This window comes from Podarcis muralis, chromosome 3, assembly GCF_964188315.1.
Source record: "Podarcis muralis chromosome 3, rPodMur119.hap1.1, whole genome shotgun sequence".
Lineage (NCBI taxonomy): Eukaryota > Metazoa > Chordata > Lepidosauria > Squamata > Lacertidae > Podarcis > Podarcis muralis.
In genome coordinates this window covers 27,105,504-27,127,480 of record NC_135657.1, presented here as the reverse complement: position 1 = coordinate 27,127,480, position 21,977 = coordinate 27,105,504, and the positions used below count along the sequence as shown (strand labels likewise).

Sequence of the window (21,977 nt, the reverse complement as noted above, 5' to 3'; positions counted from 1 at the left end):
CCAGAGCAGCGCACGGAAACGCCGTTTACCTTCCTGCCAGAGCAGTACCTATTTATCTACTTGCACTTTGACGTGCTTTCAAACTGCTAGGTTGGCAGGAGCAGGGACCGAGCAATGGGAGTTCACCCCATCGAGGGGATTTGAACCGCCGACCTTCTGATTGGCAAGTCCTAGGCTCTGTGGTTTAACCCACAGATAGCAGTATAGTTAGCAGCAAAATCCATATGAAGCTGCCACTAAATTACGGCTATTGGTTCATTTAGTTCAGCATTGTTTTTACTGACCGGATTTCAGGCAAGGAATCTCTCTCTGCCCTCTCTGGAGATCCCTGGGATTGAAGCTGGGAGCTTTTACATGCAAAGCAGATAGTCTACCACTGAGCTACAGAGAGAATCCCAATGTACGGAGGTGTATATCAGGATATTTTTTTAAAAAATGGTCTTGATATGACACTAGAACTGTATGAAAAAATGTTGCATCAAGTGGTCCATGAAGTGGAAAATGAGCAAAAATTATACTAACAGAAATTACTAACATACTCTATGTTCTAGTCAATGTTCTACAGTTAAGTGAGCCTTTGCACATAATGTTCCTACTGTAAACATAACCAGGGTAAGCATTTCGTTGCATAAAAGCAAGATAAAAATACCAGTTCTATGGCTTTGAATAATATACCAGTTTTGATAGAACACCAGCCAGGAGAATAGATGCCTTTGGGAATTATTTATGCTTCCTTCTATGTTGGTTTTATCAACATAACCATACCATAGTCCATTCTTGTCTATGAGGATCACAGTTTTTTGAGCATGGAAATAGAATCCCAACGTCATTTTTGTATAATATATGCATATGGAAGCAGATAAAGGAATCAAGTTTTTCATGCATGTTTCATACAAGAAGAAAATGATAGCAATAGGACATTTTCACATTTTAAAACATACACATTTCAGTAGTCAAGTATGAGCCTATATAGATGAAAACATTATGACATATTCTCATATGTCAGAGTCTATATTTCAAAAGCCTTTCAGGTCCTTTTGATAATGTTTTACAGAGATAATTGAGGCAGTTGGTTGGTTGTATTTTGCTGCTGATAGCCTGGTATCCAATATTTTAATGTTTTTCTTATTTTGTTTATTTATCTATTTATTTATTACATTTGTATACTGCCTTTCATTCGTAGAGCTCAGGACGGTTCGCAGCATAAAAATACAAGATAACACCACAAAATACATTTCTTAGTTGTTGTGGCTGTATATTCCATGTTACAATCTGTAAATCACACTGATTTTTCTTTTATATAAAGAGTGGTATATAAATGAAATAATAATTTAGTAAATAAATAAGACACTAAGCTGCTTGGAGGTTGTTGGGTTTGTTTGTTTGTTTGTTTGTTTGTTGTTTACTAACAAGCAGCATATAAATCTTAAGGAATAAAATAAATAAATAGTGTACACATCTCTGTATATTTTTAAAAAACTGAAACAGCAGACTTTAGTAAAAAAAAATTATAAAAAACTTACCTGCAACGTAGTCACCAAACCCAATCGTTGATAGGGTGATAACTACAAAATATATTGCATCTAGTGTGTCCCAGTCTTCTATGTGCTTGAATATGACTGCAGGGAGAGCAACAAACAGCACACAACCAAACAGTATGAATATTATTGTCGATATGATGCGAATCTTTGTCTGACTCACATTCCATTTCTGGGAGGGGCGGAAGAACAAAGAAAGGGAAAGGTGGATGGAAGAAGAGAAGAATCCATTATTAGTAAAACAGTGGCTTTGTATGTATGCATGTATGTGTTTATAAAAGGTTAATGTTTTTACTAAAAACCTCTAGACACAACGTTTAAAAGTTTCTAAGAAAACAAAGCATGCAGCAAAACAGCACTAAGAGCAAAAGCACAAGGTTGACAGTGGGGGCGGGAATCTTTCATGGGTACAGGGTAAATAAGTTTCAGCACTGAGTCTCCCCAAGACCCAAGGAGACAAGTCTCATAAGAAGATAGTGTGGGCTGACAATAGAAATACATGATTGCGAAAAATGCAAAATAAAGTAAAATTGATGTGCTTTATTTTCTTATGCCTTAGGTTGTTTTGGTTATATAAATTAGTCTCATTTGGGTTCTACACATTTTGCCTTCAAGGAATTTATTTCCTAGGATAATATAGTGTGGTGTTGGTTTTTAAAAAAAATGGCACCAAAGTCGCTGCAGGAATTCAATGTCACTCTTACTCTTTTATGTCTGTGGTCATGATACATAAACTCCACAGGTGAAACTAAAGTAAATATTTACATGTGCTCTGGGCATGCTCTTATTATTAAAGTGAGTGCAATGATTCTTGTGCATTTCCTCCCAACACAGCTTCCTTTTTCCTCCTTGCTTTCTGGTGCAATGTGTTTTTATAACTTTCAAGGCCAAAAGCCCTTTGGTAAAGGCTTTATATAAGCACCAGGGTTTTACCATTGTCTTAGGCAACTTAGATAGATACTGCAGAAAAAGTAGTACAATTCACCTCATGGCCATTTTTCTTACTATTATTTTATTGGGGAAAGTAGTTTTGGGAGGTGGCATCATGATGCAGAGAAGTGCGAGAGATGTTTAGCCCTTTGTGCACCTTTACATCTCTGCTCTAAATAATCCACCCCATAGCACAGTCCTTGCTGGCAGGGCAGCAAAAGGGCCAGAGAAGAAATGCAGTAGGCATGGTCTTTGCTCTGGGAACCCAAACATGTACTTGTTCGTGCTACATGTAGCTGTACACACTTTACCTCTCGACAACTTCCAAAGCTTTTCCACCATGTAAAACGATTAATTGCATTAATTGCATCTTGTAGTTTTGTAGTGGATCCTGTTATATGCTTTATATTATTATTATTTTATATGCCTGTTGCCTATAAAATAATAATAATATAAAGCATATAACAGGGGGATATATGCATATAACAGGGGGGTCACGAAGAGTCGGACACGACTAAATGACTAAACAACAACAACATTATTGTTTTTGTAAGTTACAGAAGTTATTTGTGGTTCAAGACAACATGTTTAGCATACTCACAACAAATGTATCTTCTACTTTGGCGATTCCTTTCCCAAATATGGTCCCAAGTTGATCTCCAACTCCAGCCAACAGAAAACCAAAGAGAGGAATTCCCAGTAAGGCATAAATGATGCAGAATATCTTTCCACCTTTTGTACGTGGCGAGCTGTTCCCAAATCCTAAATTACAAACAACTTGAGCTGTTGATAAATCAGTTAAAGGCATTAAATTACACATCTAATTTGTACTGCAGATAAGGACACTTTTTAAATGTTCCCTAGGAGTATATATCACATTAAAACATTCATATGGAGATCTTACCCTAATTGGATTGCTAAACTCACTTAAAACTGAACTGCACTTGGGTGTTCTGCAAGGAAACAATTTGTCTTTCTAACACAGTGAAACTGCCACTGAAGAGCTCTGTTACTCTTTACAAATGATATCACTACAGAGGCTTTCTTGGGAAAATTCATTTCAAAGAGGATTTTTCTTGAGAGAACCAGATATTCATAGACAGCCACTAAATAATCTACTTGTACAATATGAACTCATTATTTTTCACTGCACACCCTCAAGACCATACAGAAACAAAACCCCACCAACTTTACTGAAGCTGAAGATTTTACTTGAACTGTTCACATAATGTATGCCATGTTTTGCTAAATATAATTAATTCAGTGGCACTTGAATTGTATGTTGTAATATACAGTTACTGACTCACACTTGTGTGCATGAAAGGTATAAGCTGGGCTCAGGTTGCCAATGCAGGTGGAACTTAGCAGGCCTCCTGCAGCCTTTTGTTTCCGCCCTCCCATTCTTTTTTCCTCCTTTGTGCTTCCTGGAACAAACAATGAGCCATGCAGCCAGTGGCTCCAAGCTGCAAGAACCACCAAGTGAACAAAATCTCTCCAAAACGGAGATTTTATAGCCTGCATCTTTGTTAACCCAAAGACTGCATGATCCTTTTTGTAAGAAAAACTTTTTCATCTTCATTTTACTGCTAACGGATGAAGACTTGTTGGCTGTAACTTTTAGAAACTCTGAGTAAAACATCCACTTATTTGCAAAGCTAAGTGACTGTGATTTATTTTAGCCTAAGTATTTTTGTGGGAAACGTTTGTTTAAAGGTGGATGAGGGCAATCACCATTGTGCTAACTCTGCTATAAAAGAGTAACAATCTTTCTTCCAAACCTATATCTCCAACATTATATATATTAAGGTTGGACCCTTCCAGTTTTGTATATCCATCAGTGAACTGACAAAGCATCAACATCTCTTTAATTGCTGTAGCGAGTTAATATGGTATAACTTTGGACATTGCAATAAAATGTTTTTGCCTCTGCCTTGCCCACTCTCTAAACTTGGCAGAAGTTGCTCATTTAGCAGCTGCGTGCATATATCTATGTCTAAGCATTCTGTTCAAGTCTCTTCTTCCCAATGAAAGATAATGAGAAAACCTCTTATACCCCCCCTTTTTGGGGGGTCTGGTCTGGATGCCAAAGCTCATCAAGATTTGCAACATGTTATTTAAGCAGGTCCTGATCCAGCTAAGAAACCAGTGCATGAAAGTAGACTTTTGTATGTATACCACTTGCTGTATCAAGAACTGCAGGGGGGGGGGGGAGGGAATCAGGTACCCATCAAAATCCACATTAGAAATTGCTTCCAAATATGCTTGATTGCTATCCCCACTGCATTGCTTGAAACAAGTAGCAGCTGGTACGATGAAGCAGAGTCATGGAGCTACCATCCCAAAGCAGGCATCACTATATCTTACCTGTGCATGACTGGGACAAAGTTGGGATTGTGCAGATGCACTATCAGGGGTACCAGATTGGCTCCATCAGTGCATCCACCATCTCAGCCTCACCCCTGCCCATCCCTGCCCTGTCCCATTCTGCCCAGCCAAGCTTTAGTGACACTGGTGTCAGGAGGGTGGCTCCACAGCTCTGCCCTACCACAACACATCCATGAAATATGTGGTTAGATAAATGTCGCTATATGAATATTGGTATATAGCTTTTTATGTTATTGTCATTTTTAGAGTCCTCCCTATAACAGAAATTTCTCAGCGTGGCTTACAAGATTATTATTAAAAAAGATGTGTTAAAAACAACAAGATGCGATGCAGCATGAAGGAAAGCTCAAAATTTAAGATAAAAACAGGATAAAGAACAAAGTGCTGAGAATAAAACAAGTAACTAGTTCAGAGCTTTCCAAACTGTGCATTGTGACACGTTGGTGTGTTGATTGCAGTGTGTAGGTGTGTTGTGTTAATGCTCCCCCATTCCTCCCAGGGCTGGAAAGGGGTTAGTTTAACCTACAGTTTGCTAGAAAAAATGAATTACTGTGTCGCAAAAAGATATAAGTCTAAAAAGTGTGTCACCAACATGAAAAGTTTGGAAAGCACTGAACTAGTCACTTGTGAGTTCATATTTTACATGTTACCATAGCTGCTTTGAAGTATAGCTTCCTCCTTTCCCTCAACTCCATCAGGTTGCTGAAGAAGAGCTTGAGAAGCATACCTTCATGGTGCTATACCAGTATACTTGAAGGAACGTCTCCACCCCCATCGTTCAACCTGGACACTGAGGTCCAGCTCTGAGGGCCTTCTGACGGTTCCCTCACTGCATGAAGTGAAGTTACGGGGAACCAGACAGAGGGCCTTCTCAGTAGCGGTGCCCACCCTGTGGAATGCCCTCCCATCCAATGTCAAGGAAATAAACAACTATCTGACTTTTAGAAGACATCTGAAGGCAGCCCTGTTTAGGGAAGTTTTTAATGTTTGATTCTATTTTTAATATTCTGTTGGGAGCATGTTAATATAAAAATGTGTACAAAGAGAGTAAGAAGGAGAAAAGATTGAGTATATCTACAGTGGTACCTCGGGTTAAGAACTTAATTCGTTCTGGAGGTCCGTTCTTAACCTGAAACTGCTCTTAACCTGAGGTACCACTTTAGCTAATGGGACCTCCTGCTGCCGCCGCGCCGGAGCACAATTTCTGTTCTCATCCTGAAGCAAAGTTCTTAACCTGAAGCACTATTTCTGGGTTAGCAGAGTCTGTAACCTGAAGCGTCTGTAACCCGAGGTACCACTGTATATCCATACCTATATCTATACAACATTAGTTCACGTGTCCTGTTAGCCACAGCAAGAAATGACCTATGACTTAGAATGGAAAAACCATAGTGCTAATGGTGTCTTCCTGTGGTTTGCTTACAGAAAAACAAACCATGAATGCTGTCTCACATGTACGTACTGCTAAGTGAAGTATCATGGTTTGTGTCTCCTGGCTCTAGGCAGGGCAGAGTGAAGCAAGACCAGCTGAGCAGTATACACCAGTTGCTAATCACGATGCTGTGCCTCCACAGCTGGAGGCAGTAATGCTTCTGAATACCAGTTGCTGGAAACCACAGGAGGAGAGATTGCGTTTGTACTAAAATCAAATTATGGGTTTCCAACAGACATCTGGTTGGCCACTGTCAGAACAGGATGCTGGACTAGATGGGCCACTGGTCTGATCCAGAAGAGCCCTACTTACGTACCTGTGCTATTTCTTAAGCCATGAATCAGGCACATTGTTTCTCTGTGTGTGTATGTGTGTTTCAAGGAGAATGGAAACAAAACAATAAATCAAGACAAATGTGGGTTGTCTAATTTTTAAGCAAAAAAAATTCTGTTCAGTAGATGTGGCATATATAACTGGCCAAAGAGGACATGGCAGTGATGATACACAAGACATTACATTTTGGACCAGAGTACCTAACAGCTTGAGAACACCTGTTGACACTGAGTTTGAGCATCAATTCTACGTTAGCTGAAGCATTAAGCAGCAAATTCCGTGAGGAATTTTAGTTGAGAGAGAACACTGTCACATAATTACCTCCTTTTAATTCAGCTTGTTGCTCAGCATAGTTTAGCTTTTATCATGATTTGCCCTCTTTCACAGAACCTACTGTATTTCTCAGCTGGCACGTAACATCTCTCTTCTGTTGGAACAATTTTAGTATGCTATATTCGGATGCTGCTATGCTTTGGCACAGGGTTGAAGACTCACTGTGTGGAAAATTTTCTTGCAAAGTATAACTGTCTCATTTTCAGTCTATTACTTGCTTTTAATATAAATCATTACACATTTTAAAACCAGACAATGTTAAGTTTAAAACAAAGGGGGAAGTTACAGAAAAATTACGCTTCATGCCTTTGCAGGAGACATGGAGGGGAAATGCGAATGACTCATGCTTCTGCCCCCTGGCATGAGTGGTGGGAAGGAAAGAGGTATATCAGTTATAGAGAAATGAACATTATGTCCATGCTAGGAAGAACATATATCTTGCCTTGGGCATATACGTATCTCTCCACCTTCCCATCTCCAGGATGCAACAGAAGAAGGGAAGGAAGGTCACTCCATCAACTCTGCTAGGAAGTCAGTTACTGCTTCCTTCTTTCCCTCAACTCCATCAGGTTGCTGCAGAAGAGCTGGGAAGCAGGATTCTGCTGAGAGACCATCAACTTTGGGCTTCTCTTCTGCTTGAACTGCTTCCATTTCAGCTAGCCATTTAAAAAACTTTGTAACTAAGTCTGCATGCACGCTAGCCCACCTGTAGCACCAAAATGTAGTTTTTCTCCACCCAGAATCATTCACGCTCATCCTCAACTTTCTGCTTTCAATTTAGATTGATTCTAGATTCTGCTGTCCACAAAGGTGGGTGTGGTTTCTTGATACATGCTTGAAAACCTTGCCCCTGATTAGGTTATCCACATCCTTTCTTCTCTGCACATGCCCCAGGTGAATGAAGATGGTAGTCGAGATTGTGATCTTGGTATACACCCACCCACAATGCCACTGGGCAAGTGTGGTTACGCACAAACCCATTGACAGAACCACTTACAGCAGTTCCCAAATGGACACACTGTAGGGTAACACTGAATCAACCTTTTATTTAACGAGCTTTTATATTCAGAATGAAACCAGTTTCTCAAGAAGCACTTTTCAGGGGCAAAAAATATGCAGTATATCTAGATTCTGTGTGAACTATGCAGAAAAAACCCAGTACACAATTCTCCATTGACTCTAGAATTAAATGTTGTGGGTATGCAATCTAAGAACTTCCTTCCCAATCCCTTTGTCATGTATTTTATATTGTAAACCTGAGGATAGGGATTGTCTAATTTCAGATTATTGTAAACTACTCTGGGAACCTTTCAGCTGAATAGGGAGACAAAAATGCTTTAAATTGGGGTGGCTATTCTTTTTTGGACAAAGGACCCATGGCCAAATTTCAGTCAAAAGTGGGAATGGCTGAAGTGTAGAACGACATAATTTTTAGCCCTTTTTCTATGAGTTATGAATGATAAAATTCTTCATATCAGTTAACATTGGGAAGAACTGCTCACAGTGGTAAAGGTAAAGGTAAAGGACCCCTGAGAGTTAAGTCCAGTCGTGAACGACTCTGGGGTTGCAGCGCTCATCTTGCTTTCATGGCCGAGGGAGCTAACATTTGTCTGCAGACAGTTTTTCCAGATCATATGGCCAGCATGACTAAGCCGCTTTTGGCGAACCAGAGCAGCGCACAGAAACGCCATTTACCTTCCCGCCATTTATCTACTTGCACTTTGACGTGCTTTCAAACTGCTAGGTTGGCAGGAGCTGGGACTGAGCAACAGGAGCTCACCCCATCGAAGGGATTCGAACTGCCAACCTTCCGAATGGCAAGCCCTAGGCTCAGTGGTTTAGACTACAGTGCCACCCACATCCCTCACAGTAAGTGGTCCCAAATAGTGATGCTATCTAAAGTGTGTGTCACACTTGCAGGCTTGCCATAAGCATCTGATTGGCCACTATGAGAGTGGGGTTTAATTGGTTTAATTCACACAGAAATGGGAAAATACCTATGTGTATTAATGAAGGTTTAAAATAGAAAATGGCTAAATGTGTGGCGCTAACATTGGGGTTTTTCCACAGTAATTTTCTAAGAGAATCTAAGCGCCTAAATGCAGTGGCGTAGCGTGGGTTGTCAGCACCCGGGGCAAGGCAAGTAATTTGCGACCCCTAACCTGTGGATTTGCGCCCCCTAACCCGTGGATTTGCGCCCCCTAACCCTAACCCCCAGATGTTGCGCCCGGTGCGGCCGGCCCCCCCTGCACCCCCACGCTACTCCACTGCCTAAATGGGTTGATGATTACCTGTTGATTGTTTTCTGTTACTCTAAACTGAATGTAACCTAAAGGTAAAGGTATCCCTGAGCATTAGGTCCAGTCGCAGACGACTCTGGGTTTGCAGCACTCATCTCGCTCTATAGGCCGAGGGAGCCGTCGTTTGTAACCTAGTAATGTAACCTAACGTAAAGGTAAAGGGACCCCTGACCATTAAGTCCAGTTGTGATCAACTCTGGGGTTGCGGCACTCATCTCGCTTTATTGGCCGAGGGAGCCAGCGTCATGTGGCCAGCATGACTAAGCTGCCTCTGGCAAACCAGAAATGCCGTTTACCTTCCCGCCGGAGTGGTACCTATTTATCTACTTGCACTTTGACATGCTTTCGAACTGCTAGGTTGGCAGGAGCTGGGACTGAGCAATGGGAGCTCACCTGTCACGGGGATTCGAACCACCGACCTTTTGATGGGCAAGTCCTAGGCTCTGTGGTTTAACCCACAGCGCCACCCGCGTCCCTCTTGTAATGTAACCTAGTGAGTTGCAAATTCACCATCTTGAAAGGGTGGTGACTTTTAGTCTTTCTCTGAATGCCACAGAGAACAAAAGCATGTAAAGGAAGGTCTCCAAGAAGCGGTATAGCCTCAGGCAGGCTGGAATGGGTGATAGAGAAAGTGCTATCTTTTATTTTTAAGAGGCTGAGCCTGTGCTGGATAGTACAAACCATTGTATGGACATTTTGGATGTATCCTTGATACTTATGTTATGTTTTTGAAAAGTTCTGCAAGTAAACTTTGAATGATTTTTTAATGGGTTCATTTCCAAAAGGAGTCAGTTCTTAGACATCCAGTCACTTCATACGGTGTAACATTAACATCTGCAATATGGACTGGGTGGGCTTTTGATCTGATACAGCAGAACTCTTCTTATGTACTTTAAGAAACTATGCAGAAATAGGAATCTTAGCTTTCTGTACTTCACCCTCTTTGCTTCTTCAAGACAACCAGAGCCACTCTAAGAAATAACAAACCCATACTTTTCTAAACTAGAAAAGGCCATTCCCCTGACTAGGAGGCAAAACACTATCTTTATAAACCACTCCTATTCACATGTACAAGATAATGTGCATCCACAAGTTCAGATTAATCAGAATATTCATAGTTATCGCCCCTGATTTTAGTATGGTACCTCTCCATACTGGCTTTTAAGCTGAAAATGTGCAGGAGGTAAGCTGGGTGCAATGAATAGTTAAATAAGCAAACAACAAATTGTAGTTTGGATTCTTTCCATACTTGGACTCCAGAGAAATAAAGAAACAACCTTGAGATGTTGAACCTTGAGGATACCTAATGTAGGAAAACTTGTATAGTCTAAACAAAAATTAAAGCTGAGCATCAATTATCTTGATACATAGGAATAATTCATAAACCAACAAAGCCCAGTATCTTTTTGTTTTCTAAAGTAACGGAATAGCACATAGTTTTCATCCCAAGTCAAACTGCATGTTGAAATATGGATCAGTGAGTTTTCTCTTGTCTGCCTATGTTCTTTGCCTATGAAATGCATTAGCATATGATGTAGGTTGTGGAATACTCCCAAGAGCCTGTGTCAAAAATACTTACATCATAAAGTATAACAGGTTTGGCTATCTAGGCATCTTACAAATGCTTTGGCACTTCTGAAACTGCCAACCTTACAATGGGGAGGAAGAAATATATGCTGAATCAGTTACGTATTGCTTTTGTGGATTCCATGTACCATATCCATATTACCTTAAAACAGGGAACTGATGAGTGGGCTTGATGTTTAAGCAAAAGTGGGGTTTGAGGAATTTGTGTTGTAGACTTCTGATGTTGTATATTTATATTTTCTAATGTTTCCATAGCTTGTAAAAATAAAAGAATGCAAAGTATTTATTCCTAAAGCCAAAAAAATAGCTATATCCTTTGAACAGCCATAAGGCTGTTCATAATTTCAGAAGCAATGTGCCATAAGGCTGTTCATAATTTCAGAAGCAATGTGCATAGTACTAACAAAATACAATGAGAAGAGTGATATTGCTCAGTCCATATAAATGGACTGATTTGAAGCAATCAAACTGGATATTTTAAGATGCAGAAAGGTACTATCTGCCAACTGGTATCAATTTCAGCTTTGTACCTTATGGTGCAATTTAAGGCCCCCATTCATCATTTTTGGAAGGCAGAAGAAAGGGGGCAAATATCAACTCAGTCAGTCATACTGGAGAGCCTGGAATTAGGCACACTATTCCCCATCAGATACAATTCGTTTCATCCATGTACCTTATGACATAATTATGGGTCTTGGAAACGTGCTTTGAGATCTGCTAAATGTCCTAGAAGTTGCATAGAAGATTGGCTGGCAATTCTGGAAGTGCCAGAACTTTTGTATAGTGTATATTTTATTGTTCTAAGCTGCTTTGAGACCTACATGGTGGAAAGCGGAATATCGTTTTTTTAAAAAATAAATAAATGAAAAACATTTATGCAGTATCTAGATATTCAAAATTTTTGTACCTAATCGTATGCTATGACTTGAGTATTTTCACATGGTCACTGGAACTAGAAGGCCTAGGGGAGAAAGGCGAGCCATTTTATAGTTTGCAAATTTCATAGGAAGATAGGAACAAGGTTACTTACACACCTGATGAAAGGTAGATTAATGGGGAAGCAAGGCTGCTAACAGAAAGAGATCTCAGAAGAGCTCTAAACTCATTTATGTGAAGAGCTCACCAGTATTTTCCTGAAGGCAGGAAAACCCTTAGAGCTCTGAAGATGCTTGGGAGGGAAAGCTTTCCCAGGGCATGGACTGAACAATAGCCATCATTGGTAGCAGCCATTGCTAGGCTTACTCTCCCTGAGTTTGTCTACTCCTCTTTTAAAGTCATCCAAGTTGGTGGACTTCACTATAAAGGTAAAGGTAAAGGGACCCCTGACCATTAGGTCCAGTCGTGACCGACTCTGGGGTTGCGGCGCTCATCTCGCTTTACTGGCTGAGGGAGCCGGCGTACAGCTTGTGGCCAGCATGACTAAGCTGCTTCTGGCGAACCAGAGCAGCGCACAGAAATGCCGTTTACCTTCCCACCGGAGTGGTACCTATTTATCTACTTGCACTTTGACGTGCTTTCGAACTGCTAGGTTGGCAGGAGCAGGGACCGAGCAATGGGAGCTCACCCCGTCATGGGGATTCAAACTGCTGACCTTCTGATCGGCAAGCCCTAGGCTCTGTGGTTTAACCCACAGCGCCACCCGAGTCCCTGACTTCACTATATACTGGGGCAATTATTATATCTGTATAATTATTTTTAAAACGCTTCTTGTGTGAAATGATTTTTTTCTTTTTTTCTTTGTCGATTTTTTTGTCGATGACCCCATGTGTAAAACTTATTAATAATGATTTAATAAAATACAGAAATAATGGTATCAGCAGGTTGTGCAGTAGCATAAGTCTTTCCTAGAAATCATGCTGTTGTGATTAACTTCCTAGAAAAGCACTCTGGATTTAGGGGAGAAATGTCTATAATTACTTTATTCAAGCTGCTAACCATTGCTACTCATTGGTTGCATAAGAGTGACATAAGCAATTTACCCTGTGTTTGTCCCATCCTCAGTTTTTCCACCAGTTTTAATTATGTGACCATTACAGGCATTAATTTATAGAAGAATCACAGGACCATAGCTGTCAACGTTTCCATTTTTTTAAGGGAAATTCCCTTATTCCGAATAGGATTAATCGCAAGAAAAGGGAACAATTGACAGCTATGCACAGGACTGTAGGGCTAGAAGGGGACCCTGGGGGTCATCTAGTCTAACTTCCTGCAATGAAGGAATCTCAACTAGATCGTATTGTTCCCTTGAATCACACACGGGCTTCCATTGTGGTCCTGAATATAAATAAGAGAAGTCCTATTGACTTCAATAAAGACATCAAGTGTCCTGTATCAAGGCTGAAGCAATCAGGCCTGAATTCTTAATTCCCTTGCTAGAAGAAATAGCGGTTGTCTTGCTTTCTGCTGCATATGGCTGCAAGTAATGTAGCCAGAAGGAGATAACCAGTAGTGTTAAGTTGTGGGTTGCCATAGCAGACAACACAGCAAATTCTCCAAAGCAGCTCTTTATTTGTAAGCTGGAACAGAACTGAACTGAAGGCCTCAGTCAGCCTGCTTATATAGAGCTCCAGTACCTTGTAACTGTAATAACTTTCTAAAACTATCCAATCACTGAACGTCACTTTCGATCCTTCATTTGCATACAAACTATCCAATCACTGAATGTCAACTTTCGATCCTTCATTTGCATAACTATCTACAGTATCCCCCTGCTGGCCCAGGGTGAGAACTTCAGTAGATAACAAGTAGCTACTCACTCAGGTGTTGTCAGGTGATAAAAGACATCAGTGTGACTTCACATGATTCTTTAAAGTAGCTATGGGGAAGCTTTTTTTTTAATGTACCAAGGACTGGGGGGGGGGGGGGGTTAACCATAGGGTGGGGGCTGATGGGACTAGATTCAAAAGTGACCAGGACCAACATCCCTCCCTCCCTCTCTTTCTGTCTCTCTCCCTTACCCCTATCTGTCTTTTCCCTCTCTATTTCTCCTTCTGCCATCTCTTCTCTTTCTTCTCTCTGCCTATTAGGATGCCAGGGGAAAGTGGGGACAGGGGGAAATCAGCCAAAATCCCCTCCCCTTGTTCCATCAACAAGGTTCCCTGCTATATCAGAGTCCCCTTCTGCGAATGGCAGACGCTTGGATCTCAGGAACCAAGTCAATATACTTAAGCCTTTCAGATCCATTTGATACTTTGCCTACATAAACGAGCTTATCAGGTCTATTTATTTATGATTATTTTGGAGCTGCCAAAAGTCAAGGCTCTCTCTGCAACTGATGAGTGTCGGGGTCAAGCAACATCTGGAGGGCCACAGATTTCCTGTGTCTGCACAAGCCTTAACCAAATGATGTAGAGTATGACTGTGCCCTGCTTTCTGGATGTCAGAAACATGTTGCTATTACTCTCAGCTGACAACAGCAACCTATCGGTTTCTTTGAGAAGAACATATCTTTGCCCAAAGGTTGAGGGAAATTGTTTCATAAATGAAAGTGTCTCACTGTTTCCTGTTTTAAAAAAAGAAAGCATTAAAGCCCAGGAGGATAAGGGACATAGCAGCAGTAATTGGACCTAGTGATAGTACATTTTAATGGTCTTCAAATGGCATTATTGTGTCGTGAAGAAGAAGAAGAAGAAGAAGAAGAAGAAGAAGAAGAAGAAGAAGAAGAAGAAGAAGAAGAAGAAGTCAACGAAATAAACATTATACTCCATGCTGCCATTAATCCTTAAAAGCAGGTTTGGTGACAGACTGCATTTTTATTGTTCTCTCAGGGAATAAAAATCTGTTGGCATTTGTCACTTTAAAATGATTTTTATTCTGCAGTGTGAAAACTGAAAGCATTCAGAAATCAAATCTCCTTTTTGATATATCATCGTAATTTATTATTATTATTATTTATTGAATTTATATACTGCCCTATACCCGGGGCAGTTCACAGAATAATGGTGCTCAGCAAGTGGACTCCCAGCACCTGGTATTATTCTTAAGGCATACTAGAAGAGGAAGCATAGCAAAGCAAGCAGCTAAATGGACAAAAAGGCAAAAAAGGGCAAAAAAAGAAGCACCAGAGACTAGTAAATCGTCCCTGAACTTTGTAGCATGATACAGTAGAATAGCTTGGCTCCTAAAGTTTTCATATAAATCCAGTGCAACTCTCTACTATGTTGACTAATTTTCTAGTCAAACTTCAGCTTTTCTATCATAAAGATGGACAAAGCCAGCTGATTGAGATACATTGCATAAAATCACAGAATCAACAGTGTTTTCCTTCTGCCACAGATAGAACATTGTATCTCTTATTCTACCACCCTCCCAACCTTGCCTTTGACATCCTAAGCTCTCAGCAAAGACTCTGAAAAGTTACCTACAAAGGACCAGTTTACTGAGTATTTATCCTGATTTGTGTGCACAAAGCTTGCACAGAGGTTATATGGTGTGTGCCATTTATTAAGTATTCATCCTCATTTGTTTGCGCAGAGTTTATGTGACTTCCTGTCCAATCAATTGTGAACCCACACTTTCTAATGCATTTCCCCATCACTTTCCCAACCATAATAAATAAATCTGATTATTTGGGGGGGGGGGGGGTAGGCTGGTTGCACAGGAGTGCCAGAGTGCTTTATAATCCACGTTATTCTCAAAAACTTAAATTTGCCAGTATGCAATTGAATCCCTCCAGCAGAATAGTTCCTGTCTAGAGGCTTTAAAAAGACATATTCAAGCAGCTCTCTCTTTAAAACCAGTTGCAGATCAGATCCCCAAGCCAGGAGGTTTGATTCCTATCTGTCTACCAGCTAAGAGTTAGGTGCCCCTGCTACTATATTATTAAATTCTATGTTTTAACTGGGGGTTCTATTGTATGTTGATGTTTTGTATAGCATGATTTTAATAGGTGTTTCAGAGCCACTTTGGGAACTAGATCTGGCTGGCTGAGAAATGGAATAGAAGGAATAGTAGGTGGCTAGCTGCTGTCAGAAGGGGACTACTTGCTGGGAAGGGTGGAGACACTGGCAGAGGAAGGGGTGTGGTGGGGGTGGTCTGCCCTGGGTGTCACCCCTGGGGGGGGTAACATCACTGTGCCACCCCCCTGGGCCACTCACCAAAGGCGACGCCCCCTTGGGACGCTTGCTCCACCCCTGCAGCAGCTAGCCCCACCCCCGGGTGCACAGCATGTGACTCACTCTAGGTGCTGGAGCAGCTAGCTCCACCTCTGGGTGGAGATTGATCTTAGTGGCTCCTCCTCTCCATCTACTATCTGAAATGGATCTTCATGTTGGTAGAAATTGTGCCTTGCAGGAGATGACTTGAGATGCAATTCATGCCAATGCAACAAAGCCGTTAAAATCAACAGGAGCTAAACAGCTACTGCAATTAGTTAAGATTGCCTCAAAAAGATTTGTGGGATCAGATGCTCCTAAGCAAAGCATTTATCGTACCACATGGGAGATAGTTTAATACAAGGCATCCACAAGCAGAAAAGACACCAGTAATGAGAAACTGTGACTACACAAAAAGAAGCTTCGACAGATGTATGAAGACTATAGGTTATAAGTGAGGAAAGAGAAAGCTACCATTTGCATACAACATTCCTGAATTGGAATGCTGAGGTGTAAGAACTCCAGAGGAGTTTAGCTAAGCAGTTGTGGGTCATCCATTCTGCTAGGAAGCCCTTCTCATATCAAGAGAGATGGTAGTATCGTAGATGTTATTTGTATAAGGCACTGAACTTCTCCCACAATGCAGTTGTAACTAAAGTATGTTGTCCATGTGATTTGAACTCAGGGGCAACAAAACCATATGCTTCCTTGTCTGGAAACTTATTTTTTTCAGAAAAAAACTGGCAATCAAATAGGATAGCACAGGTGGTTGATGAGCCACTATCACAAACTTTTTTCCAAACAGCTGCTCTGCATGGCAATGTAGTCAACGCAGAATGCAAAATGAGCCATTACAGCAAAACCACCATCTGGTGCACTGGCCCTATAGAGAAAAAGGACCAGTGTCTGAGATACTGTGGAATGGGTGGGTGGGCAGAAATGGCACTGGGACTGCTTCTACACTGCATGTTTTCACTGGAATTGACATAATTAATTCAGTTATCATTGTCTTGTATTCTGCTTTTTATAGATGAATTCACTACAAGTTGCATTAATGGTAAATTAAACTTTATTTTTTATGAAGCCTGGAAGTCTGCATACAGTAGAAACTAACTTCTTCAGCCAGGCCACACCTCTGAGTCAGCCCCCTTGGCCATAGCTGTGTTTCCCCCTTGTCATTCTTCTGTCTTTTTGAAGACTTGATTTGCAGACATTTTTCTAATGGCCACCTATAGTATTTTAATGGTATTTTATGTTTTAATGCTGTACATCACCATATTTAATGACATGGCAATACAAAACCGTCAAATGAATGAATGAATGAATGAATGAATGAATGTCAGTACCAGCCTGTCCAGTGTGGACTGACAAAAAGCTATTGAGATATCTGGAGAGGAAAGTGGTTCATAAGACAGGTGAGGATGTTGCTGGTGATGGCCTATTTTTGAGGACCCAGGTGCAGGAAGCATGGAGCTCATCTTGGGACAAGTTAAGGTTATAAATAAGACACATAAGGTCAGAATTGCATTAAAATTGGCTACAACTTTATTGACTACTGATGTAAGCTAGTTTTGGCTAAGGCATCAGGTATGTATCTGGTATCAAGCAACCCACCTGCTGGTTGATCAGTAAGGTGGATCGACCCTGAGTAGAGGTTTGCCCTTTGTCATACATCAAGTAGAACAATCCCAACATTCAGAAGGTTACCATGGCCCATCAATCCCTGTGTGGACCAAGCGTATCCTTCGTGGACCCTTTTATTGGGGTATCCCATGTCTAACAATCCAACCCGATATCTTATCAGGCTCTAGCATTGAGTAAACTTGAGAGCAGCTGCAGATAAGGAAATTAACTCCTGCAATGTTGCAAGATTTTCTTGCTGGAGCACAAGACCAGCCAGATTGTGGCGAACCCTTTATTTACATTTTGGTATTTGAAATAGACATCCAAAAGCAAGGCCTTTTCAAGTGCATTATTTTTCTTGCAGATTAACATGTTACTTAAGACTACCAGAAAAATGGTATGAAAGAATATGTTGCAGTTCTGTTGCTGAAACTAAGCAAGTTTTTTTTCTTCATGTGTAAATTGCCTGGCAACTTAAGCTCTTTAGGGTAAGAGCAGGGTAATAAGCAAACAATCAAACAGCAAAAACCACCAGCCCCTTCCCCCAAGAGACATCCAGGAGGAGCTTGTTCCATTCACAATCCCTAACACTTAATATCCAACCATGCTTAACCAGATCTCACAATACCGCTGTGATATCTATGGATGAGGAATCCCTACACACAGCAGCGCTTGCCATTCTGATGAGATAATTTTATACTTCTGGCCCTTAGCCATAGAAAGTTTATGGGTTGTATTCACCAGCACAACAAGGGCAGCTCTCACAATTAAGGACTACAAATCACAGGAAATGCAGCAGGCACCAGAACAGCAGCAAAATATATTAATACTAGTTGAGTCATGTAGACAAATTATTTGATAAAGAGGTAGGTGAACTCCTTAGACAGGCTAAGAAATGGAAATTTTAAAAAGTGCTGTTGGAAAATGATCACGATAGTAAATTTCAGCCCCAGTGCAAGTTAGGAAGGCTATTCTCCAAAACAATTCTATCTCTTAGCTACCACTAGCACAACAGCATGTGGTTGAACCACAAATAGCTGTATAAAATAAAAGTGACAAGAATGCTGGCCTCAGGAGAACATGCTTCCTTCACTGCACATCCTAAGCATCCATCACACAAGGTTAAATGACTTGACACTACTACATTACTCCAAACAAAGAGATAGGCATATTCGTTTTCCAATGCTAAAAGGGGACTTCCTGTAAAGAGAATGGGAATTTGATCTCTGTAGTACAGCAACACCATTTGTCCTTACCAGAAACTGACTCAAATGCTCTTCTGTGAGTGAAACAGTGGGTACAGATGGTCCTTACAAGGTGGCTTCCATAAAAACAAAAACACAACACCCAATATCTAAAGTACAAGCAAACCATCATTAAAATAGCACTATCTTCAAATGGCAATGACATAAGCAATATGAATAACGATCTTAGCATCATATTGCAGCAAACCAGTAAAAACAACATATTAAATAATTTCAGTGACAATGTATTAAAACGATTTCAGCATCCATTTAAATCAACAACAGTATCTTTAAGGAAAGGCAGCTCTAAACAAATGACTTTTCAGAGCCCGTTTGAAACTTGAACCAAGGGTGCCATAATCACCTCAGCTGAAAGAGCATTCCACAAACAGGGAGCCAAGGTTGAAAAGGCCTTGTATCTACTGTCCATTATCTATTACTCTCAGTTGTCAAACATACTGAAGAAATATACTACTTTGCCAGAGCATCTACTTACACATGCCTGCTATTCAGAGACTCTGAAACAGTGAGACCTCTGCTGATATAAAAAAACTAACTATGCAAACACCAACAGAGGAAGATGTTTTGCCTGCAATCTTATTCAAATTTACTTTAAAGTGTTGCTAGACTCATTGGAACTTATCTGTAACTAAATTAGATGTGGCAACTGTTATGCATGCAGTAATCATAGCAGGCAATGTTTTAAAACCCTGGGTTGCAATCAGCTAAGGCCTACTCAGAGTAAACCCACTGAAATTAATAAACCCAAGTTATTCATGTCCATTAACCTCAATGGGTCTTCTCTAAGTAGGACTAACATCAAATACCACCCTCAATTATATATGCTGACTCTTTTTTAAAAGCTTAAGATTCCTTAAGTGCATGTAATGGTCAACTAAGATGTTCCCTCCCTGCTAAAATGGAAGTTCTTGTGTTTGCATGCATGAGAAAATAGTACTTATGAGTAAAACGCAAGAGAAAATGTTAACCACACACCCCGTCATAATGCTGAAACCCATAGGCAGCCAATGAAGCTGCATGTTGGGAGGATTTAAGACAGACAAAAGGAAGTACTTGCAATAAACTGTTGAGTTTATTGCAAGAAGCAGTGATGGCTCCTACAAGAAGCAGTGATGGCTACCAACTTTGTTGTTGTTGTTTAGTCATTTAGTCGTGTCCGACTCTTCGTGACCCCATGGACCAGAGCACACCAGGCACTTCTGTCTTCCACTGCCTCCCGCAGTTTGGTCAAACTCATGCTGGTAGCTTCGAGAACACTATCCAACCATCTCGTCCTCTGTCGTCCCCTTCTCCTTGTGCCCTCCATCTTTCCTAACATCAGGGTCTTTTCCAGGGAGTCTTCTCTTCTCATGAGGTGGCCAAAGTATTGCAGCCTCAGCTTCACGGTCTGTCCTTCCAGTGAGCACTCAGGGCTGATTTCCTTCAGAATGGATAAGTTTGTTCTTCTTGCAGTCCACGGGACTCTCAAGAGTCTCCTCCAGCACCATAATTCAAAAGCATCAATTCTTGGGCGATCAGCCTTCTTTATGGTCCAGCTCTCACTTCCATACAACACTACTGGGAAAACCATAGCTTTTACTATACAGACCTTTGTTGGCAAGGTGATGTCTCTACCAACTTAGACAGCTCTAAAAGAGGATTGGACACATTCATGGACGATAAGGTTATCAAGTGCCTATGAGCTGTGACGGCTATGCTCTGCCTCCACTATTGGAGGAGGCATGATTCTGAATACCAGTTGCTGGGATCACAACTGGGGAGAGTGCTGTTGAACTCAGGTCCCGCCTTTCAAGCGTCTCATGGCTGCCATGTGAACAGAATGCTGGAGTAGGTGGGCCTTTGACTGAAAGTCCAAATGGTGGTCATGCTTTGGCTGTAATCTCATCCACATTCGCCACCTGAGTTCACTATTAAGGAGTGGTTAATTATCATGAGTAGATGGCATGGTTGAATGAAGAATTTGCTGTATTTTATTATCTGGTAAGTACATTGTGTGCCTTATGTTATATAGCTGGTAGATTTTTCCAGTAAGAAACAAGAGAGAAAGAGAGAAAGAGATATCACCCTGCTCAGGGAAGCCCTGAGGTTTGCAGAAGTACTAAAAAAAATCCCACCACCAAGCACATTTTTAAAAGGTAGGGTTTCCTCCTTCCTCTCACCATCCAGAAAAGTCCCAGAGCAAACAAACATATGCAATAGCCACTGAATGCAGAGTGACCGGGGGTGGGGGGAGGCACTGCTGAGGTGAGCATACACCTTTTTGTTGCAGGTCCAACATGTATGTAATAATAATAAGCATACATGTGCAACGATCCTTCTCATGCAATTCACAAAAATAAACTGGGGGAAAAAACATATATCATGAAACAGTACTATAAAGCAGGAGAAGCTGGTTTTTAATGCTCAGGTAAGACGTTCAGTCTGAAAATGCCAGCTGTTATAGAAATTGGTGTACAAACATGTCTCTCTTGGAAGGGAGCATTGCTGCTGCGTAAATAGTTGGGTTATCCTAAAGCGTTCAACATTGGAGTGGCTGAAGGGGGAGTTTTTACTTCCTTTCTAGCCCTGGAAACAAAGAGCATCCAGCTTTCATAATATTCAGGCACTGTCCAGACCTACTATAATAAATACAGCTATTTTGAGCCACTGCCCTCCTTAGAAGGACTCCAACCTAAAGTGGCAAGCTTGCTCAGTATTCCAGATCCACGTAGATATTTTATTTATGCAAAGTGCAAGGCATTCTATTTTTAAACATGGTTTCAATTAAGGCAATAACTTTGTGACCCTTGAAACACTTGGATGCGTACTTAAATTTGCACATTTCAACATTCTTGGCTGAAGGGTCAAGGCCTTGAAAGACATAACGAAAAATTAATGATTTGGTGAATGAATGAAACATTCTTGACATCACCAGTTTTACCTGGATGAGCAAGACAGAGGCTTGTCTCTTTGCAATCTTGTGTTCGTCCCTGCCCCCCTCAGCAATAGTAGCATAAGGCACTTTCACGTTCCATTGGTTGTTCAGAGATATGTTAATATAAATGAATCAGAGCATGAGATGTGGAAAATAATGTCTCGAGCTATGTTTTCCAAAATTGCTTTCTGACACAATAAAAGCTACCAAGGACCATTCTAAAAGTAATTTTGGATTACTATGG

The 21,977-nt window shown here is 40.8% G+C and overlaps 1 protein-coding gene across 3 annotated transcripts in view; it reads right to left on the bottom strand.

The window, feature by feature from the left end:
* Positions 1-21,977, bottom strand: part of KCNK2 (potassium two pore domain channel subfamily K member 2) — a 90,844-nt gene that overhangs the window by 34,520 nt on the left and 34,347 nt on the right. For 2 of the 3 annotated variants that reach the window (XM_077925586.1, XM_028724646.2), the window contains exons 4-5: positions 3,070-3,251; positions 1,524-1,710 (exon numbers count right to left, since the gene is read on the bottom strand). In XM_077925586.1, the coding sequence (XP_077781712.1) occupies positions 1,524-1,710; positions 3,070-3,251 (369 nt within the window). The remainder of the gene's footprint in view (positions 1-1,523; positions 1,711-3,069; positions 3,252-21,977) is intronic. The other variant, XM_028724647.2, reaches the window with a different exon arrangement.